Here is a 20,139-nt window from a genome sequence, read left to right on the forward strand (position 1 = left end):
TAGGGAAAGTTTATTTATATGCTTTAAGAGTGAAAAAATAGAAATAACCCAGTCACCCATCAGTGTACTATTAACCCTTTGTGGTCCAATGTTATTTTTGGAATTCAAACAGTCTGGTCCAAATTAATTGATGGGATTGAATGTTGAACTTTTTAATGTTCTTATTGCTCAACGTTGGACCTGCTCCTAGCGCCTGGTCTGTCGAGTCATCCTCCATGTTGGACCGAAAAGGGTTAATAAATCATGATACATCCATACAGTGGAATGCAAAGGAAAATAAATGAAGTATGTTTACATATGTATGTAATCTACTTATATACATAGAGAAACATCTAGAACAGCCGTGGGCAAACTACGGCCTGCGGGCCGGATCCGGCCAGTTTGAAATGAATAAAACTAAAAAAAAAAAAAAAAAGACCGTACCCTTTTATGTAATGATGTTTACTTTGAATTTATATTAGTTCACACAAACACTCCATCCATGCTTTTGTTCCGGCCCTCCGGTCCAGTTTAAGAACCCCTTGTGGCCCTTGAGTCAAAAAGTTTGCCCACCCCTGATCTAGAAGGATATATACCCAGCAGAATAAAAGAAAAGAGAAGGCTTTAGGAGAGATGGTCTTTGAGGGGAGGATATTTATTACAAAGGCTTTCCACTTTAGTATATCTCTGTATTTGATTTTTTTATAATATGTTAGATTTATGTTTAGAAAAAAACAAATATTCATTTATAAATTTAATGAAGTAAGCTTTTACTGCATTAAACAAATTATTCGAGAGCTCCTCATCCTAGATGGAACCTTATCTACATGGCAATGATAGTGGTTAGGACTTTTTTTTTCTGTTAATGGACAATCTTTTATTTAACATTACTTAAGGAACAAGTATACCATGACTACGTTTTACAATTTCTGTAGCTAATTTCACATGCTTTTAACAGTTCTCCTTTTGAATATATTTTTTTCATCTGGTAAAAGATGTTATCCTCAAGTATATATTTACATTTCCTTTCACTTTCAAAAGGGTCTCAGTGTGGCCTGCTCAGGTTGCCTTATCACCTACTTTCCTACTTGTCGAAAAGGGGAAAAAACCTATCTTGGGCCTTTTTGCCATGTACTGCTTCCTCTGATTGTAATGCCATCTTTGCTTCCCCTCCTTCATACCATTTTTTTGCTTATCCGCCTTCTCTTTGTCTCTTAAGAAACGTGTGGACACATATGCAGGTCCTTGAGGAAGCCTTCCTTACTTCTCCAACTCTCAGTTAGGTACTGCTGCTATAGTACCCTTACATGCCTCTTTCTTCTTACCACTCTACTGAAATGCTTTGGTGCATACCTGTATTTACCATCTTTATATCTAGTACCTAGCAGAGTACCTACATACAGTATAATAAGTGCTGGATAATTGTTGAATGATAAATGACTTTTTCAAGCTTATCTGGTTTTTACATTTGAGCAGTGAGATAAGTCAGTAATTGTTGCTACTTGTGCTACCAATTATCATGTCCCAACTTTCATTAGGTTATCCTAATTTTTATGCACAAAAAAGTCCTCCTTCCTGATTTTGAAGAAAAAGTACATTTTTAGTGGAAATTTAAATTGGATGGCTACACTGAAATTCTTACTAATAATATTTTAATATTTTAATAGGCTGTTAACAAGTTGGCAGAAATAATGAATCGAAAAGACTTTAAAATTGATAGAAAGAAAGCTAATACACAGGATTTGAGGAAGAAAGAAAAGGAAAACCGAAAGCTACAACTAGAACTCAACCAAGAAAGAGAGAAATTCAACCAGATGGTAGTGAAACATCAGAAGGAACTGAATGACATGCAAGCGGTAAGGTTTGTGTGTGTATGCACATGTAGGGTTATTTTCTTAAATTATTATTGCTGAATATGCATATTATCTATTTTGTTTATATTTGATTTTTCATATAAAAATGCATATTTTGGTTTATACTCTCCACAATTTATTATTACCTTAATATGAACCATGACCTAGAAAAAATAGAAAGATGCTATATTGTCTATTAAACATTATATCTTGAGTAATTTTTACCCATTAGCATCTGCTCTTTGGTTTTAGGCTGAAATTGAGATATGGCTGGTATTATCCTACCTAATAAAGAGGTAATATGCAAATTGATCATCACTCCAACATACAAGATGGCCACCCCCATGTGGACACTAGATGGCCACCACTAGATGGCCGGCAGGGGAGGGCAGTTGTAGGCGATCAGGCCAGCAGGGGAGGGCAGTTGGGGGCGACCAGGCCAGCAGGGGAGTGGTTAGAGGGTGATCAGGCTGGCAGGCAGAAGCGGTTAGGGGCAATCAGGCAGGCACGCAGGCAGGCGAGCGGTTGGGAGCCAGTAGTCCCGGATTGTGAGCGGGCAGTCGGACATCCCTCGAGGGGTCCCAGATTGGAGAGGGTGCAGGCTGGGCTGAGGGACACCCCCTCCCCCCACCCAGTGCACAAATTTTGTGCACTGGGCCTAGTCTATATATGTAAAAAGCCAGCGACCGTAATGGCCATAACAACCATAACAAACTGTTGTTCTGATGCCCACTGTGGCCAGCGAACCACCTGATCAGGGGGTGTGGCCGGCTAGTCAACCTTGCAGCCCCTACCCCCTGCCTATCTGCCCCTGATCAGACTCTCCCGCCCCGATCAAGAGCGGGCCTACAGCCAAACACCCCCTCCATTCCCCCGGGCCAGCCCTGTCCCCTATCAGACCGCCTCACCACAATAGGCCCACAGCCCCTCCCCCCCGGCCAGCCCACCCCTGATCGCACTCCCCCACCCCAATAGGGGGCGGGTCTGGGTGGCCAACCTCCTGCAGCCCCACCCCAGATCGGCCCCCCCTTACCCAAGGCCACTGGCCCCCTGATTAGCACCCCTTGCCCCATTTGGGGGCAGGGCCAGTCGGCCCACAATCCACAGCCCTCCCCATGGCCTGCCCCACCCCCAATTGGTCCCCCAACCCCAATTGGTCCCCCAACCCCAATTGGGGACGGGGCCCACCGGCCAATTGCCTGTAGCCCCTTCCCCCAGCCTGTCCAGCTCTGATTGGGCCCTGATTTGGGTGGGCTGGCTGGCCAACCTCCCACCATCTCCTCCTCCCGATAGGCCCAGCCCCAATTTGCCCCGATTGGGGCTGGGCCGGCCAGACCCCACCCATGCACAAATTCATGCACTGGGCCTCTAGTAGTGACTATAATTGGGATATAGGTTTGGTTTATTGGAGCTATATTTTATATATTTGGTGTATTTATTTTCTCCAATGAGGACTCACTTTTCTGAAATCACAATGTCAAACTTAATTTTTTGATATGTCCTTGATTGTTAATAGCACAAAGTTGAGAACATGGTCTCTGGTCTTAAATTTAGATCCAAGCATTGACTCTTTCATTTAAAAATCTTACTGTACTGAGAAGCTTTCTGTACCCTTTAAACTATTTCATTTGGAATCCCCCAAAAGCATTTTCTATTAACAAGTGTCTTTTTGTTTGTTTTTTGATGCTTTGTATTTTTAAAAAGTACTCATTTAAAGCAAGGAGAAAAGGAGCTTAACCAAACAATGTGCTCCTGAGGAAGAGAACTTGCATTTTTATAGTCAGATCAAAATCTGTAATAGTAAACATTCATGAAGTTTTCAGTAAATTTTTCAGTTTTGCCACTTTAGATTACTTATTTATAGTTCCATTAATTTTTAATTTCTAATGTTGGAAATTTATTCTTGACTGTTTATATTATCTTGGTATTTTTCAAAAATAGCAATTGGTAGAAGAATGTACACATAGGAATGAGCTTCAGATGCAGTTGGCCAGCAAAGAGAGTGATATCGAGCAATTGCGTGCTAAACTTCTGGACCTTTCGGATTCTACGAGTGTTGCTAGTTTTCCTAGTGCTGATGAAACTGATGGAAACCTTCCAGGTAAGAATATTTCTATTACTTCATTCAAGTTTGCTTAAATGTCATGGGAATTAATGTGTATTTCTTTCATTTGGTATTCCGCCTCTTGTCATTTTGTCCATGGATCCTTAAGAAGGAGTTTGTTTCTGATAGCCAGTCTCTTAGTATTTGTATACTTAGTGCATTTTATGGAATAGAATCAGTCATAAGCAATGTTAGGCTGTTATAATAGATCTGAGAGGGTATATCTGAATAGAGACCTGAAGAACTTTATGAACCTATTTTAAGCAGCCTAACTTCAAGGTGAAAGTTAAAGCTGCTGCAGCACCTCTCCTCTCCTAAAGAGAACTGTATGTTTCATGGGTAGCAGCTCTTTAATTTTTTTGTGTGTTTTTGTGCTAGAACTAAGAACTATACTTAATCAGAACCACAGCAGCCCTATATAGAAGCATACCTAATGCTTCTTAAAGTCAGACTTTAAGTTTAACATTTAGAGAAATAGATAAAAAGGGTTAGAAGATGTGGACAGGAGGCAGGGAGTCAAGTAAAGACAGTGCATAGCTAGGATTTCAGACTTTTTTCTGTCTTCTTTTCTCCAGTGGAGAATCATTTTAAAAATAAACACAGCTTCATTCTTGGGTTAAATGTAGTGCAAGCTGTCTGTGCGTACATGTCTTTTTAAAAGAGATGATCAATATACATATTATAGGTTCAAATAACAAATTAAGTAAATAGCTTATATATTTATTATATATGTATATATGTGTATTAAAATATGCATTACAAATTTTAAAGGCATTCACACACATTTGGCATACTATACATTCTTAGATCAAGGTTTGGAAGTTTTGTTTACATGGTCATAAACTTGAAAATATTTTAATTAGCATATTTCCTGAATAATGCATGAATACAAAGATATTTATGAAGCAACATGTTCGATATTATAAGGATGTTATTTTAACTGATATTACTTGATATAAGAAACTTGATTAACTACTTAGAAAATTTTTATGTTATCATTCTTGGCCAAGAAAGTGGGACTAAATGTGGGAAGGAAATTCAGCTCTTACTTGTATACCATATAATCCCTGTCCCCAATCTTTTGTAGCTTTGCTAGCTCAAAATCAGATACTTGGAAGGATACAGCAGGGAATGAATATTTCTTATTCCAATGGTCAAGAAATTTCTTCTCTTTTCTCATTTTTGGCTCTCTGAAACCTTCTGTCTATTTAGAAACTTGTAGGTGCATATTTTTATCAGAGGACCATTTTGGATTTAAAAGGAATCTCCAGCTTCAGTTGTTGTTTGAACATCTTTCTAAAGTTGGACTTATTCATTTATAAGAGTTGACTTTTAGAGGTGTTTGGGTACATTCTTTCCATTGTTGAACTGAATTTAGTGTAGGTTAAATATCCTGACCAGTTTGGGGTTTTTTTTTTCTTTATTCCCCTCATTTCCCTTTAACTTTGTTTATAATGTCTTATGTGTGCCTTGGTTTTCTTTGCATTAAATGAAACATTTCAGAGACTGATCTATTTAGAAGTTTTGAATTGAAAGATGAGTTTGGGGGACTTGAAAAAAGAGGAAGGTGAGCCCTGGCTGGTATGGCTCAGTTGGTTGGAGTGTCGTCCTATAAACTGAAAGGTCATAGGTTCAATTCCCAGTCAGGGCACATACCCAGGTTGTGGGTTCAATCCCTGGTCAGACAGGTGTGGGAGGCAACTCATCAATGTTTCTCTCTCTCTCTCTCTTCTTCCCTCCTTCCCTCCCTTTTTACTACCCTCAACCCTAACCTTACCCCTTTCTCTCTCTCTCTCTCTAAAATCAATGAAAAGCATGTCCTCAAATGAGGATTCAAAAAAATAAATAAAAAGAGGAAGGTGATGAGTTTTATCTTCTATCCTGGCTTATTTAGGAAGGCTAAACTCAAAGGATCATCAGATGGTTTGATTGGCAGACTTAGGTTAGGAATCCATTTAGATTTCAGAATCCAGATCTAATAAAACCCACTTTGGAGTCAGTCAACAAAGAGATTTATAACAGTTTCTACTGGCTCCACACTGAATTTATTACTTAAAATAGCTGAGTATGTTCAGAAATTTTGTTTTTATTTCAAAGTCCAAACTGAGTGAGGGGAAAAAATTAAAAGTACTGGTGGCCTGTCCCATTGCTATAAAAGGAAACTAAGGTGCCTCTTTCTCTATTACTGTGTTCTTAGTTTTAAAACTTATAAAGATCTCTACAGTGTTGTACACTTGATTTTCATATTGAAGGTAGAAATTAATGGATAATCTTTATCAGTATTATTTTACCTCTCTCTGTTATATATTTTGCTAGTAAATTGAAAATCAGTATTAAACCTACCATTTTCTAGATGCCTAAAAATGGTCCCTTGCAAATAAAGTTTAAGGTTTGCAGTCATATATAGAAAGAATTGTTAAAGAATTTTTACTTTATTCTTAATATTAAAGAGTTATATATCATTCAGGTATCTGTAAGATTTTTCAAAGGTAATGACTAACGATTAATTTTACTTATTTTAGAAAATTAGTGAATGGATTTAAAATATAGACTAAAAAAAGAAAGGACTTTAAATGAAATAGTTTACTTAACAGTTAAAAGCCTTTGAAATATGGATCATATTTTTAGTTCGGCAGAATGTTCTTTTTTAAGTAGTTGGGTAGATGTACTTATATATGACTTTAATTATTTTTTTTAGATTTGATCATTTAATATAAAAAATCTTATTTAATTATCATGTGTATCTAAATTTCAGCTTCTATAATCTTAGTAGACGTCTTATCATTAACTAGATTAAATCTAAGTTCCCAATTCGTAAAAGCGTAGAAAAAAAATCATTACTCCTCCTCTGACTTATAACCCTTTGAAGTTCTTAAAAGCACTCCTTTTATTTCTTTTATGTCTTTATCCTTCTTTTGTTTTTGTGACAGGTTGTAGCCCAGTACACTGTGTAAATATAAAGATTACCTTTAGGGTTAAGGTTTGCCTATTGTCTAGATGACACAAAGACTAATGTAATAAATGTCTCTCCTTTCTTTTTGTCTTTCCTTGTTTTGTAACTATTGACCTAAGAATATAAAAGTAGATGAAGCATTAGGAAAAACACTTGCTATCAACACTCCATTAATATTCATTATATTTTATTGATTATTTGCACCATTCTCTTTCCATCCAGCTTGATCTCAAGTTGTGCAATTTAAACCTTTAAATGTTAGATTTCTTGATGTGCTTCCAAGTATTTGAGTATATGAGAGTTTGCGATTTTGTCCAAATATAACCGGTGATTTGAAGATAATTAGTGCATCTGAATTCTGAAGCATTGGTTGATTTCATTTTTTTTAATATCACTTCTGAATATAATTAAAATATGTTGGAATGGTTTTCTAGTTCTGTTTCTTAAGCAGTATATGGTTTATCCAGGTAAACTTAGGTAGTCATCAGAGATTAGCTTTGATGTTTAAATTGGCTATATTAAATATTAATTTACATATAGTTAGTCTCTCTGTCTCTTGTTCGGGTAAAGGAGTCAATTGCTGATATTGCAGTAATGCACATCTAATTTTTTTGTAAGTTAAAGTTGCTCTACAAATACAGAAAATGTGGTGCCAACTTGTTTTTGTACTTCTGTAGTATGTTATTGATGATAACCTAGATTTAGAAGTCCTCAACATTTCTTTATCTGGAGAAGCTGATTTCTGTGTCTGTGATGTAAAAGATGGAATTGACTGCATTATACTTTCAGATTGCCACTTATATTACAAGTGATCATGATTGTGGTCATAATATTAAAAGCTGGTATATTAACTTGCATCTAAGAAGAAAGGAAATAGCCTGGCTGGTGTGGTTGAGCGTCGACCTATGAACCAGGTCACAGGTGGATCCCTGGTCAGGGCACATGCCTAGGTTGCAGGCTCAATCTTCAGTAGGAGGCAGCTGATCAATGATTCTCTCTCATCATTGATGTTTCTATATCTCTCTTCCTCTCCCTTCCTCTCTGAAATCAATAACATATTTTTTTTTTAAACAAAGGACACAGAGGAGAAGCTAGTATGTATTTCTTATTATAGCTGAGTATATATTGTGTATTTGTTAAATTGTTTCTCTGAAGAGAATTCACCAGAAGGAAAAACTAAAATTTTCTTCCAGAACATTATTGTTTTAAATTGGCAAAAACCACATATCCTCTGTTCCTTTTGTGAGCTCTAAATTTCTTCATTTAAATTACAACAAATATAAAATTGGGCTTATTTGATTCATAAAAAGACTTTGGTATATAAAATTTCTATAGGAATATTAAAATGACAGATAAAGTTATAATATGTACTAATTCATTGAAAATATAATAAAGAAAACACTGGTGGGTTAATCTAAACTCAGAACCAGAAAAAATAAATATTTTTGGCATTTATCCTCATAGAAAAAAATAACTGAGGGGGGTATTTTGGCATATACAATTTTGTATAAATGTCAAGATTTCAATGGCTCTCATGTCTTTTATTTTCAGTGAGGAATTACTGGTATTAAATATCTCAGGATAGGAATGAGAGGTCCAATTTTTGGCACTTTGGAGGAAAATTGTCCTAGCAATAACTCTTTGCTTTTCTAAGAGAATATTTGTGAATGATCACCAGCCTTCTGCATGTCACTTAATATAAAACTGCCCTTTGGTTATTAAAGTATAACCATTATTTACAGAGAATGACTTAATTGGCTAACTTTTAAAAAGCAGAATTGCAAAATAATCAACAAATAGTTATCAAGTACCCACTCTATATGTTAGATGCAGTGGGGTATATAAAAGTATTAGGCTATGGTCTCTGCACTCTCAAAACTTACCAAGGACTACCTAAGGAAACAAAATAATTATTGATGGACTAAATAACAGCAACTAAGAAAAAAGCTTGGAGAAGGATCATTTTGAGCTGAAGTTTCTCATTATTTCCTCTACTTTAACAAGTGCAAGGGAATAACAGAAGCAAAGGACATTAAGTACATTGAAGTAGTTGGAACAAGAACGTGACCCTGATTCCATTAACTTCAAAGCTTGTTAAAGGACAGATAGTATTGTGCTCTAGGAACATAAGCTCAGAAATCAGATTGCCTAGGCAAGCCTTAGAGCTTTGGCATTTACTGATAGGAGTACCCTTAGGCAAGTCAGTTCCCCTTGCTAACCCTCAGTCTCTTTATTTGTAAATGGAAGATGATAGTAGAACCTATCCTATCCTATATTTCTAGGAATATAATATCCTATATTCATGGGATTATACAAATTTTTAGATGAGATATTACTTGTAAAGCACTTGGTAAAAATAAATGTTCAGTGAATGTTATCTATTGTTGTTACCTTTAATGTAAACCTGAGCTCTTTTACAGCTTTTGTGTGGAAAAAAAAATATATATATATATATATATATGTATATATATATATATATATATATATATATATATATATTCTGATTAGATCATGGTATAATCCGTCACATTATAATATTGTATTTTAAATTTGGTTACTTTTCTATTCTTTTGTTGTTTCAAATATAAAATAGATATGTAAGAACAATTAAATGCATTTATATCTAATCTGATATAAAATAACCATTTCTAATGGAATTGTCTTTTTCTCGCAAATATTTCTAATAAACAATTATAATTAAACAGCAGTAATAATTACTATAAAATGCCTTGATAGAATTAGTCTAGAATTTCTGGTATGTACAAACTGGTTAAAATATTAAAGGTTGACCAACTGAATTCTGTGTTCTTTTGCTATTTATTAAATTCTAGTACCACAATTAGTTAAAAGGCTTTGTACTTTTTTAGTTTGATTAAGAATTGTAATTGGACTTACCACTAGAATTAAGTACCACACCAACTAAATTTGGACATTTTTATTGAAATTATTATGGGTGTTTTACCAAAATGTTTATCAGAATATTGTACTGAGAAAACAAATAAAATGCTTGTCTCTTATTCTTTATATCTAGTTGATTCTGCCTGCATTCCTTATTTATTTATCTTCTATTCTTATCTTCTGTGAGTAATAGGACACTTCTGTACTTTTGCTTGCTCTTTCTTGTGTAAATCATGGCTCTGATTTGTTCTACTTGCTGCATAATTTTTTTTGCTAAGTATTTTTATATGAATGTTAAATGATATTTATAGTCTTCTGTATCATATCCCATTTAAGCTGCAGTCCATTCCAGTCTTGCCTGGCTCTTAAGGTTATTGTTGTTATTTCATACTTTTGTAATTGAGTACTGAATGTTAATTTTATGGGAAAAGTGGCTTGGAATTTTTTTCTGCAATCTTTGTATGGCCATTAAAGTTGATTTGTGTGATTGAAGCATGAAAGAGCAAATTATAGCACTTATTCATTTAGCTGTGTTCAGATGCCTGTGCTGCATGCTGTCAGACAACTTGTTAATAGCTTTTCCTTTTGTTAGAATTTAAGACTGAATATTATATATTCTTTTTCTCTTAGAGTCAAGAATTGAAGGTTGGCTTTCAATACCAAATAGAGGAAATATCAAACGATATGGCTGGAAGAAACAGGTACCTTATGCCTCATTGTTTTCCAGTTAATATTTTGTTATATATTTACTTTTAAAGTGTAGAACTTGTATTAACTGCCCAATTATTAGCATTGATTTTAGATTAATATAATATAATTTAGACAGTAATGTCAGATATGCCTATTACTTTGAACGAAGTTAATCTTGAACTTATACCTCTTCCCTCTTTTTTCTCATTTCAGTATGTTGTGGTAAGCAGCAAAAAAATTTTATTTTATAACGATGAACAAGATAAGGAGCAATCCAATCCATCTATGGTATTAGACATAGAGTAAGTTGCTTTTGATTGAATTTTAAGTCAATTGAGTGTTAACTTATGATAATTATTTTAATTTTATTTTTTTAATAATTCTTTATTGAAAGTATTACATATGTAATCAATTATTTTTAGACTTATAATTTCGTTTATATTTTATTGAAACAATGTTACACACTTTTCTCTTTTCTTAGATTTAAATAATAACTTTACATTAAATCTTGAACAAAATGTGAAAGAGAAAATTTTGCATAACTGACTTACATATTCTAAAGACAATATATGTTTTTTAAATGATCACCCACATTTATTGATTTTAGAGAGAAAGGAAGTGTGGGAGAAAGAGAGAAACATCAATGTGAGAAATATTGATTGGTTGCTTTCCATACACCCTGCCCAGAGATTGAACCCACAACCTTTTGGTGTACGGGAAGATGCTCCAGCCATTTAAACCACCCAGACAGGGCATATTTTTCTAAAGTAAGATTTAATGTAAAGTTTTTATTTCAATGTTTATTGGTTCTAAGTTCAGAAAGCATCTCAATATGTATATGATCATGTGATCAGTTTTTAAAAGGAAATATAAATGTCTTATCCTATCTAATAAAAGAGAAACATGGTAATTGGCGTACGACCGCTACCCTTCCCATTGGCTAATCAGGGCAATATGCAAATTAACTGCCAGCCAAGATGGCGGCCGGCAGCCAGGCAGCTTGAAACTATAACATGAGGCTTGCTTGCTTCAGTGACAGAGGACTCCAGTGTTCCCCGCCTGCCACTGCAGGCCTCTGAACTGCAACTCTAAGCAACTATGTAACAAATATAGAAGCTAAACAAAACCCCAGAAACCTGCTTTAGTCCGCTGGGCTTCAGCCAGCAGGATCACAACATTTTAAGCAAAGGCCAGAAACCTACTTTCAGCAGCGGAGGCCTAAGAGCTGGAGCCAAGCCTCAAAGCTAAAGCTGGCCCAGAATAAAAAAAGAAAAAAAGGAGCGGTTGGGAGCTTCAGTCACCCGCCAGCCTGAAAACAGCCCTCAGCCCCTCACCCAGACTGGCCAGGCACCCCAGTGGGGACCCCCACCCTGAAGGGTATGTGACCAGCTGCAAACAGCCATCATCCCCTCACCCAGGCTGGCCAGGCAGCCCAGTGGGGACCCCCACCCTGATCCAGGACACCCTTCAGGGCAAACCAGCCGGCACCCACCCATGCACCAGGCCTCTACCCTATATAGTAAAAGGGTAATATGCCTCCCAGCACCGGGATCAGCGGAGTCGCGAGGCCTCCCGGCACGGGATCAGCATGACAGGGGGCATCACCCAAACCCCCTGATCGCCCTGCGGCTCTGTGTGTGACAGGGGGCGGGGCCACAACCTCCCTATCCACCCTGCTCTGTTCGTGACAGGGGAAGGCGCCCCAACCCCCTGATCAGCCCTGCTCTGTGCCTGATAGGGGGGAGCTCCCCAACCCCCTGATCGCCCTGCGGCTCTGTGTGTGACAGGGTGCGGTGCCCCAACCCCCCCACCCCCCCCCACCACCAACACCACGGGCACTGCTCTGTGTGTGACAGGGTAGAGCCATAACCTCCCCATCGGCCCTGCCCTGAGTGTGACAGTGGCGGCATCCCAACCCCCTGATCTGCCCTGCTCTGTGTGTGACGGGGGCAGCTCCCCAACCCCCTGATTGGCCCTGCTCTGTGCGTGACAGGGTACAGAGCCTCGACCCCCCTGATGGGCCCTGCTCTGTGAGTGACGGGGTGGCGCCGCAACCTCCCCATCGACCCTGCCTTGAGTGTGACAGGGGATGGTGCCCCAACCCCCCAATCGGCCCTACCCTGAGCGTGACTGAGAGTGGCATCACAACCTCCCGATCGCCCTGCTCTGTGCATGACGGGGCGGCGCCCCAGCTCACCAATCGGCCCTGCTCTGAGCCCGACCAGGGGCTGCACCTAGGGATTGGGCCTGCCCTCTGCCACCCGGGAGCAGGCCTAAGCCAGCAGGTCGTTTCTCCCGAGGGGTCCCAGACTGCGAGAGGGCACAGGCCGGGCTGAGAGACCCCCCCCCCTCCCCCCGAGTGCACAAATTTTTGTGCACTGGGCCTCTAGTTTTCTAATAACAGATCAAAGAGGCCTGTAATAAGTTTGGTTTTTTTTTCTTTGTATTCATTCTAAAGTCATTTCCTAGCACTGCTTCCTGTTTTATAACAGGTGCTATAGATTATATAAAGAAGATCTGTGAAATACGCTGTTGGTATTTTAATGGGGATTGCATTGAATCTATAGATTGCTTTGGGTAGTATGGACATTTTAATGATGTTGAGTCTACCAATCCATGAACATGGTGTATTCTTCCATTTGTTTATGTCTTCCTCTATCTCTGTTTTCAGTGTCCTATATTTTTCCGAGTACATGTCTTTTACCTCCTTAGTTAAGTTTATTCCTTGGTATCTTAATTTTTTTTTTGTTACAATGGTAAATGGGATTTTTTTTTAGTTTCTCTTTCTGTAAGTTCATTATTGGTGTACAAAAAAGTCATAGATTTCTGGGTTTTAATTTTGTATCCTGCTACATTGCCGAATTCATTTATTAGGTCTAGTAGTTTTTTGATGGAGTCTTTAGGGTTTTCTATGTACAATATCATGTCATCTGTGAGTAATGACAGTTTTACTTTTTCTTTTCCAATTTGGATGCCTTTTATTTCTTCTTGTCTAATCACTATAGCTAGCACTTCCAATACTATGTCTAAAAGGAGCCATGAGAGTGGGCATCCCTGTCTTGTTCCTGTTCTTACGTGAAATGGTTTTAGTTTTTGCCCATTGAGTAATGATGTTGGCTGTAGGTTTGTCATATAAGGCTTTTATTATGTTGAGGTATGATCCCTCTATTCCTACTTTGCTGAGGGTTTTTATCAAAAAAAGGTTGTTAAATTTTTAAATGCTTTTTCTGCATCAATTGTTTTACCTTTTTATTGAGGTATGATTTTCATATATTAAAATGCATACATCTTAAATGTTCTGTTCAGTGACTTTATAAACACCCATGTAATCACTCAGAACAAGATAAAAACAAACATTTCCATTATCCTAGAAATCTCACCTTTGCCCCTTCTCAGAAGAAGAAAAATCTGGCCTTAGCCGGTGTCACTCAATCAGTTGAGCATAGTCCCATGCACCAAAAGGTCACCTGTTTGATTCCTGGTCAGGGCACATGCCCAGGTTGTGGGCTCTATTCCTAATAGATGAAGATGTAGGAGACAGCAGATCAATGTTTCTTCCTCACATTGATGTATCTCTCTCTCTCTAAAATAAATAAAAACATGTTTTTAAAAATCTGAATTCTAGCCAGGCCAGTGTTGCTCAGTGGTTGAGCATCAACCCATGAACCAAGAGGTTTCTGGTTGGATTCTCAGTCAGGGCACATGCCCAGGTTGTGGGCTCAATCTCCAGTAGGGGGTGTGCAGGAGGCAGCCAATCAATGATGTTTCTCATTGATGTTTCTATCCCTCTTCCTTCCTCTCTCTCTCTAAAAATTAATAAAATAAATTTTAAAAATCTGAATTCTGTCACTAAAATTAATTTTGCCTATTCTACAATATAAATGGAATTATACAGTGTATACTCCTTACTGTCTGGCTTTTTTCACTCAGCATAGTGTTTTACTATGTGTAGCAATTTCTGTTTTGTTTTTTTATTGCTGAGTAATATTCTATTGAAAGCATATATCTAAGTTTTTTCATCCATTGTTCTGTTAACAGACATTTGGGTTGCTTCCAGTTTGGGACTATTAGAAATTAGACTGCTATGAAAATTCCTCTTAGGAACTTTAGGAGTGGAATTCTGTGTCATAGAGTAGACCTGTGTTTAATCTTTTAAAAAATCTACCAAATAGTTTTCAAAAATGTTTACACTACATTATACTTACCAGTAGTATGGGTTTCAGTTGCTCCACATCCTCACCAACATTTGGTGTTGTCAGTCTTTGATTTTTTTCTGTTCTATTTGATATAAATGCTATCTCATTGTTTTAATATGTATTTTTCTCATGACTTATTATGCCAAGAATCTTTTTATGTGTTTATTGGCCATTTGTATATATTTTCTTAAGTGTTTCCAAGGCTTTTGCCCATTTTTTAATTATGTTGCTTATCTTTTTAATATTGATCTGTAGTTCTGTATATATTATGGATACAAATAAAGTGACAGAAATATGTAGTGTAAATATTTCCCTGTGCTTAGCTTTCCTGTTCTTGTCCTTTACAGTACCTTTTAACAGAGACCATATAGCAAGTTTTTTAAAAGAATTATTGTGTTTTGTAATCTGTCCAAGAAATTTTTTTCTGCCCAAAGATTGTTGAAGGTGTTCTTTGTTTCCTTCTAGGAAATTTATTGTTCTAGGTTTTACAATTAAGTTAAGATTGATCTAAAATTTAAGAGGTACTGGTTGAAGTTAGTTTTTTCCCATGAATATCTGGTTGTTGTTTTTCCATATGAGTATCTGGTTGTTCCAACACTATTTATTTTTATATATATTGATCTTGAATCCTCTAATCTTGTTATTCGCTTATTTTTAAAGTTTTTTTTTATTCCACAGGGATTTTCTATATATACAATCATGTCATCTCCAAATAATAATAGTTTTACTTCTTTCTTTTTAATCTGTATGCCCTTATCACATGCATAGATTCTTATGACCATCACCACAGTCAATATACAGAACAGTTCCATCATAGGGATTCCTTATGTTACCCTTTTATAGTCACAAGAAGCTCCTTTTTTCCATCCCTCCCTAATTCCTGGCAATCACTAATATGTTCTCCATCTCTATAATTTTATCATTGCAAGGATGTTACATAAATGGAATAAAATACTATATAAACTTCAGGATTGTTTTCTTTCACTCAGTGTAATTCCTCTGAGATCCATCCAAGTTGTAGTTTTTTCTTTCAGTTGTTGAATAGAGTAGTTTTGTATTCCATGGTTTGAATGTACCACCATTTGTTTAACCATTCATTTGGGTTGTTTCCAGTTTTGGGCTATTATAGATAAAGCTCCTGTGAACATTCCTGTATAGATTTTCACATAGATAATAAATTTTTCTTTGGAGTAAAGACCCAGGAGTGGCCACCCTCTTTTCCAGAGTGGCTCTGCAATTTTACATTTCTACCACAATTGCATGAGTGATCTAGTTTCTCTGCATCCTCATCAGCATTTGATTTGTTAGTATTTTTATTTTTCAGATTCTTATAGGTGTATAATGATACTGTGATTTTAAGTTATATTTCTCTAATGACTAATTTCTCTTTAAGAAATGTTTGTTTATACCTTTTACTGTAAATGAGTTTTTATGATGGCCTATATCATATTTGTTTCCATTTTAGTAAATTGTTTCATGTTCGACCTGTAACCCAAGGAGATGTGTACAGAGCTGAAACTGAAGAAATTCCTAAAATATTTCAGGTAAAAATAATGAAATTATAATTTCAGAAGATTTTTTACCTAAATACTAAATATATTTTTTGAGGTAAATATATATTCAACCAATGCTTTTATACATTTGAAATTTGTATGTACAGATACAAGTCTTTTTTATATTCTTTCTTTTACCATTCCTGAATAGATACTTTATGCAAATGAAGGTGAATGTAGAAAAGATGTAGAGATGGAACCAGTACAACAAGCTGAAAAAACTAATTTTCAGAATCATAAAGGCCATGAGTTCATTCCTACACTCTACCACTTTCCCGCCAACTGTGAGGCCTGTGCCAAACCTCTCTGGCATGTTTTTAAGCCACCCCCTGCCCTAGAATGTCGAAGATGCCATGTTAAGTGCCACAGAGATCACTTAGATAAGAAAGAGGACTTAATTTCTCCATGTAAAGGTAAGGCATAAAAAAATTTACAACTTAAAACAAATTAGAGCCCTAGCTGGTTTGGCTCAGTGGATAGAGTGCAGGCCTGTGGACAGAAAGGTCCCAGGTTCAATTCCAGTCAAGGGCACATTCCAGGATTGTGGGCTCAATCCCCAGTAGGGGGCGTGCAGGAGGCAGCCGATCAAGGATTCTCATCATTGATGTTTCTACCTCTCCCTCTTCCTTCCTCTCTGAAATCAATAAAAAATATATTTAAAAAAAAAAAACAAGAAACACACACACATAAAACAAATTAGAGAATTACATCCCAGTAACTTTTTCAAGTGTAGCATTTTCTATACCAAGTTGAAAAGAGTATAAGCTGTGAAATATATGTCTAAAGAACCTTTGTTGCAAGGTAGTATCTACCTCCATTGGTCTGGATCCTTCAAATAAATACAGAATGCTCAAATTTAAGAAAAAAAGGTTATAAGAAGTAACATTTTCACACTGGTGGAGCAACATACAGCAATCATTTTACAGTCATAGATTTGGATTTGAACATAATGTCTGTAAAAGCCCCCCTTGAATTTTTACCTCTGACGTATTTTCTTTTTTTTATTGATTCAGAGAGGAAGTGAGAGGGAGAGAGAGATAGAAACATCAATGATGAGAGATCATCATTGATTAGCTGCCTCCTGCACTCCCCACACTGGGGACCGAGCCCCAAACCCAGGCATATCATTAGCCCTGACCAGGAATCTGACTGTGACCTCCTGGTTTATAAGTTGACACTCAACCACTGAGCCATGCAGCCAGGCCTGATTTGTTTTCTTTTTATCTGGTTTTCACTGCCTGGACCAGTATGCTGTATCATAGACAAAATATCTATTTTACCAGCGGTAGCTAGAGGGAAATAATACAGAATATAGTTATTTTAAGATAAGAAACTTGTGTTCTAAATATATATTTGTTTCACTAATGCATTTATTGTGTTTCTGGTTTTACTTTGTTTTTCTTACTAGTTTATAACTAGTGTTTTCTTTTTAAATTTCAGCCTTAATTATATTAAGAAGAAAGGAATACTGTCCAAGCTTAACTAAGCATACATAGTAAATCTTTTCAGATTTTAAGAACTTAGAAAATTATGCATTTAATAGGGCTTTTTTAGATTTTATATGACTTTAATTCTACTCTTTTTTTTCTTATAGTTAGTTATGATGTAACATCAGCAAGAGATATGCTGTTGTTAGCATGTTCTCAGGATGAACAAAAGAAATGGGTAACTCATTTAGTGAAAAAGATACCTAAGAATCCACCATCTGGTTTTGTTCGTGCATCCCCTCGAACACTTTCTACAAGATCCACTGCAAATCAGTCTTTCCGGAAAGTGGTCAAAAATACATCTGGAAAAACTAGGTAAGGATTGAAATGCTTACCTTTTTAACAATGTGATAGTGATGAGTATCATATGTAGCTAGGTATTTATATATGACTAGAAATGATTTTACAATTAGTTTAACTGATTCCTGTTAGAAGTTAATAATATTTCTATATATCATATTGATTTACTTCCATGTCAGATTTTGTCATTGGTTGGTATACATGGCACATATTTAGCCCATAATGGTTTTTGTTTTGTTTTGTTTTAATAATTCTTTATTGTTGAAAGTATTACATATGTCCCCTTTATTCCCCCATTGACCCCCTCCAGCTCACCCCCAGCCTCCTGCCCTCCCATCCCCCAGGCCCTCACTGCCCTATTACCTGTGGCCGTGGGCCATGCATATATGCATACAGGTTCTTGGTTGATTACTTCCCACCCATAGCCCATAATGTTTTAAAATCTTGTGGTTTATCCCTTTTATAATGTAAGCAGATTTATATAAAACTTTGCTCATTTTTTATTTTTAACTATATTGACATAGTGGGGTTTTTTTTAATCAAAATCATTTGGTATTATCAGTGACTACGATGTTACAAATAAACTTCTCAGTAAGTTCTCATTTTGACATGAGTAAATGAGACTTAAAGGAATTAGATAACTTGAACAAGATCACACAGCTAACTAGTAGCATAGTCAGGATTGGAACCCCTTTTCATCTAATTCTAAAGCCCATGCTTTTTCTCCTGTACCAAATGCCAACTTTTGCTGGAATGTAGTCCCTATATTAAGAGGGGCATTTGACTCTAAAAGTGAGACCTATCACAGATTTGCCTCTCTGTAGAATCCTGTATCAATCCCCTCCTGTATAGGCTAAAAGCTAGATCTAAAATTATTTAAAATTGCTTTTTTTTGCTTTGTAAAGTGTGTGTGTGTGTTTGTGTATATATATATATGAATATATATGTATATATATGAATATTCATATATATATACACAAACACACACATACTAGTATATGCATATATGTGTGTGAAATATATGTGTTTGAAATAGAGTAGAAGCAAAAAGGAGATAATATTAAGTGTATTTTTCCATTTTCTTGTTTTTCAAGTTTTATGTGTTAGTTATTAGATATAAAAATAATGTAATTTACCTTTCCCTACAACTGAGTACATTTTTTAAATTATAGTTTTTCTTTTTTCCCCACCAACAGTTAACCGTGTGACCTAACACCTTGTGGAATCGTGTGGGATGCTACCTGATAAACCAGGCTCCTTTAACCATGCAGAACAGACAGGCTGTTCCTTTGACACAATATCACAGGCTTCAGGGTTAAGATTGCTGTTATTCTGTCCATGCTTTGGCACAAAAGCACACCAAGGGTTTTGTTTTTGTTTTTTGTGGGGTTTTTTTTTATTTTTTATTGCGGGTTTGCCTACAGGTAGATTAGATTAATTATTACTATGTAATGCAAATACAATTGGTGAAAAGCTTAGCTGGATATATATATATATATATATTTAAAAGGTGCTGCCTTTTTGAATTTCTAAGAAAATGCCTGTCAATCATGATAGAACACAGTTTCCTCGGATGAGTGAGAGGAAGGGACTTTCACTTTTAAGTGGAATGGCCATCACTATCAAGATCAGCTCATGGAAGGAGTAAAGAAAATATCTCAAAATGAGACAACTGCAATTTTTTTAATGACTTCAGTTTTTGTGCTCTTGCAAGACTATACAAAACTATTTTAAGAAAGCGGTGACTTCACTTGACTTCAGTGCCCTCACTGTAGAATCTAAGAGCCTTATTGTTGATTGCCGTGGTGGACTTAATAGAGAATAAATATCTTACATTTTGCTTTACAAAATACTGTATGTGTTTCAGCAAATTTGTAGATTGGTGAATGGGAGAAGGCAAAAAATATTACACTTAATCTATGCATTTTTGCCAAGCCATATTGAGTTATTTTACTACTAGAGACTTTAGGAACTAACTGTAAAAAAGAACCAAGTTTAAAAACATTTTGTGGGGTACATCATTTCCGTAATTGTATAATGTATTTCTTTGTGGTTTTAAGTGATAAAGACATTAAGTTAACAAACATATAAGAAATGTATGCACTGTTTGAAATGTAAATTATTCT

The 20,139-nt window shown here is 36.2% G+C and overlaps 1 protein-coding gene across 1 annotated transcript in view; it reads left to right on the forward strand.

Annotated features, from left to right (window-relative positions):
• Positions 1 to 19,859, forward strand: part of ROCK1 (Rho associated coiled-coil containing protein kinase 1) — a 137,052-nt gene extending 117,193 nt beyond the window's left edge. Inside the window, exons 26-33 of the mRNA XM_081097471.1 lie at positions 1,647 to 1,835; positions 3,774 to 3,933; positions 10,418 to 10,488; positions 10,691 to 10,779; positions 16,139 to 16,217; positions 16,378 to 16,639; positions 17,821 to 18,028; positions 19,210 to 19,859. Of these exons, the coding sequence (XP_080953597.1) occupies positions 1,647 to 1,835; positions 3,774 to 3,933; positions 10,418 to 10,488; positions 10,691 to 10,779; positions 16,139 to 16,217; positions 16,378 to 16,639; positions 17,821 to 18,028; positions 19,210 to 19,213 (1,062 nt within the window). The 3' untranslated portion in view covers positions 19,214 to 19,859. The remainder of the gene's footprint in view (positions 1 to 1,646; positions 1,836 to 3,773; positions 3,934 to 10,417; positions 10,489 to 10,690; positions 10,780 to 16,138; positions 16,218 to 16,377; positions 16,640 to 17,820; positions 18,029 to 19,209) is intronic.
• Positions 19,860 to 20,139: the final 280 nt, after the last annotated feature.

This window comes from Myotis nattereri, assembly GCF_964212035.1.
Source record: "Myotis nattereri genome assembly, chromosome: 8".
NCBI lineage: Eukaryota > Metazoa > Chordata > Mammalia > Chiroptera > Vespertilionidae > Myotis > Myotis nattereri.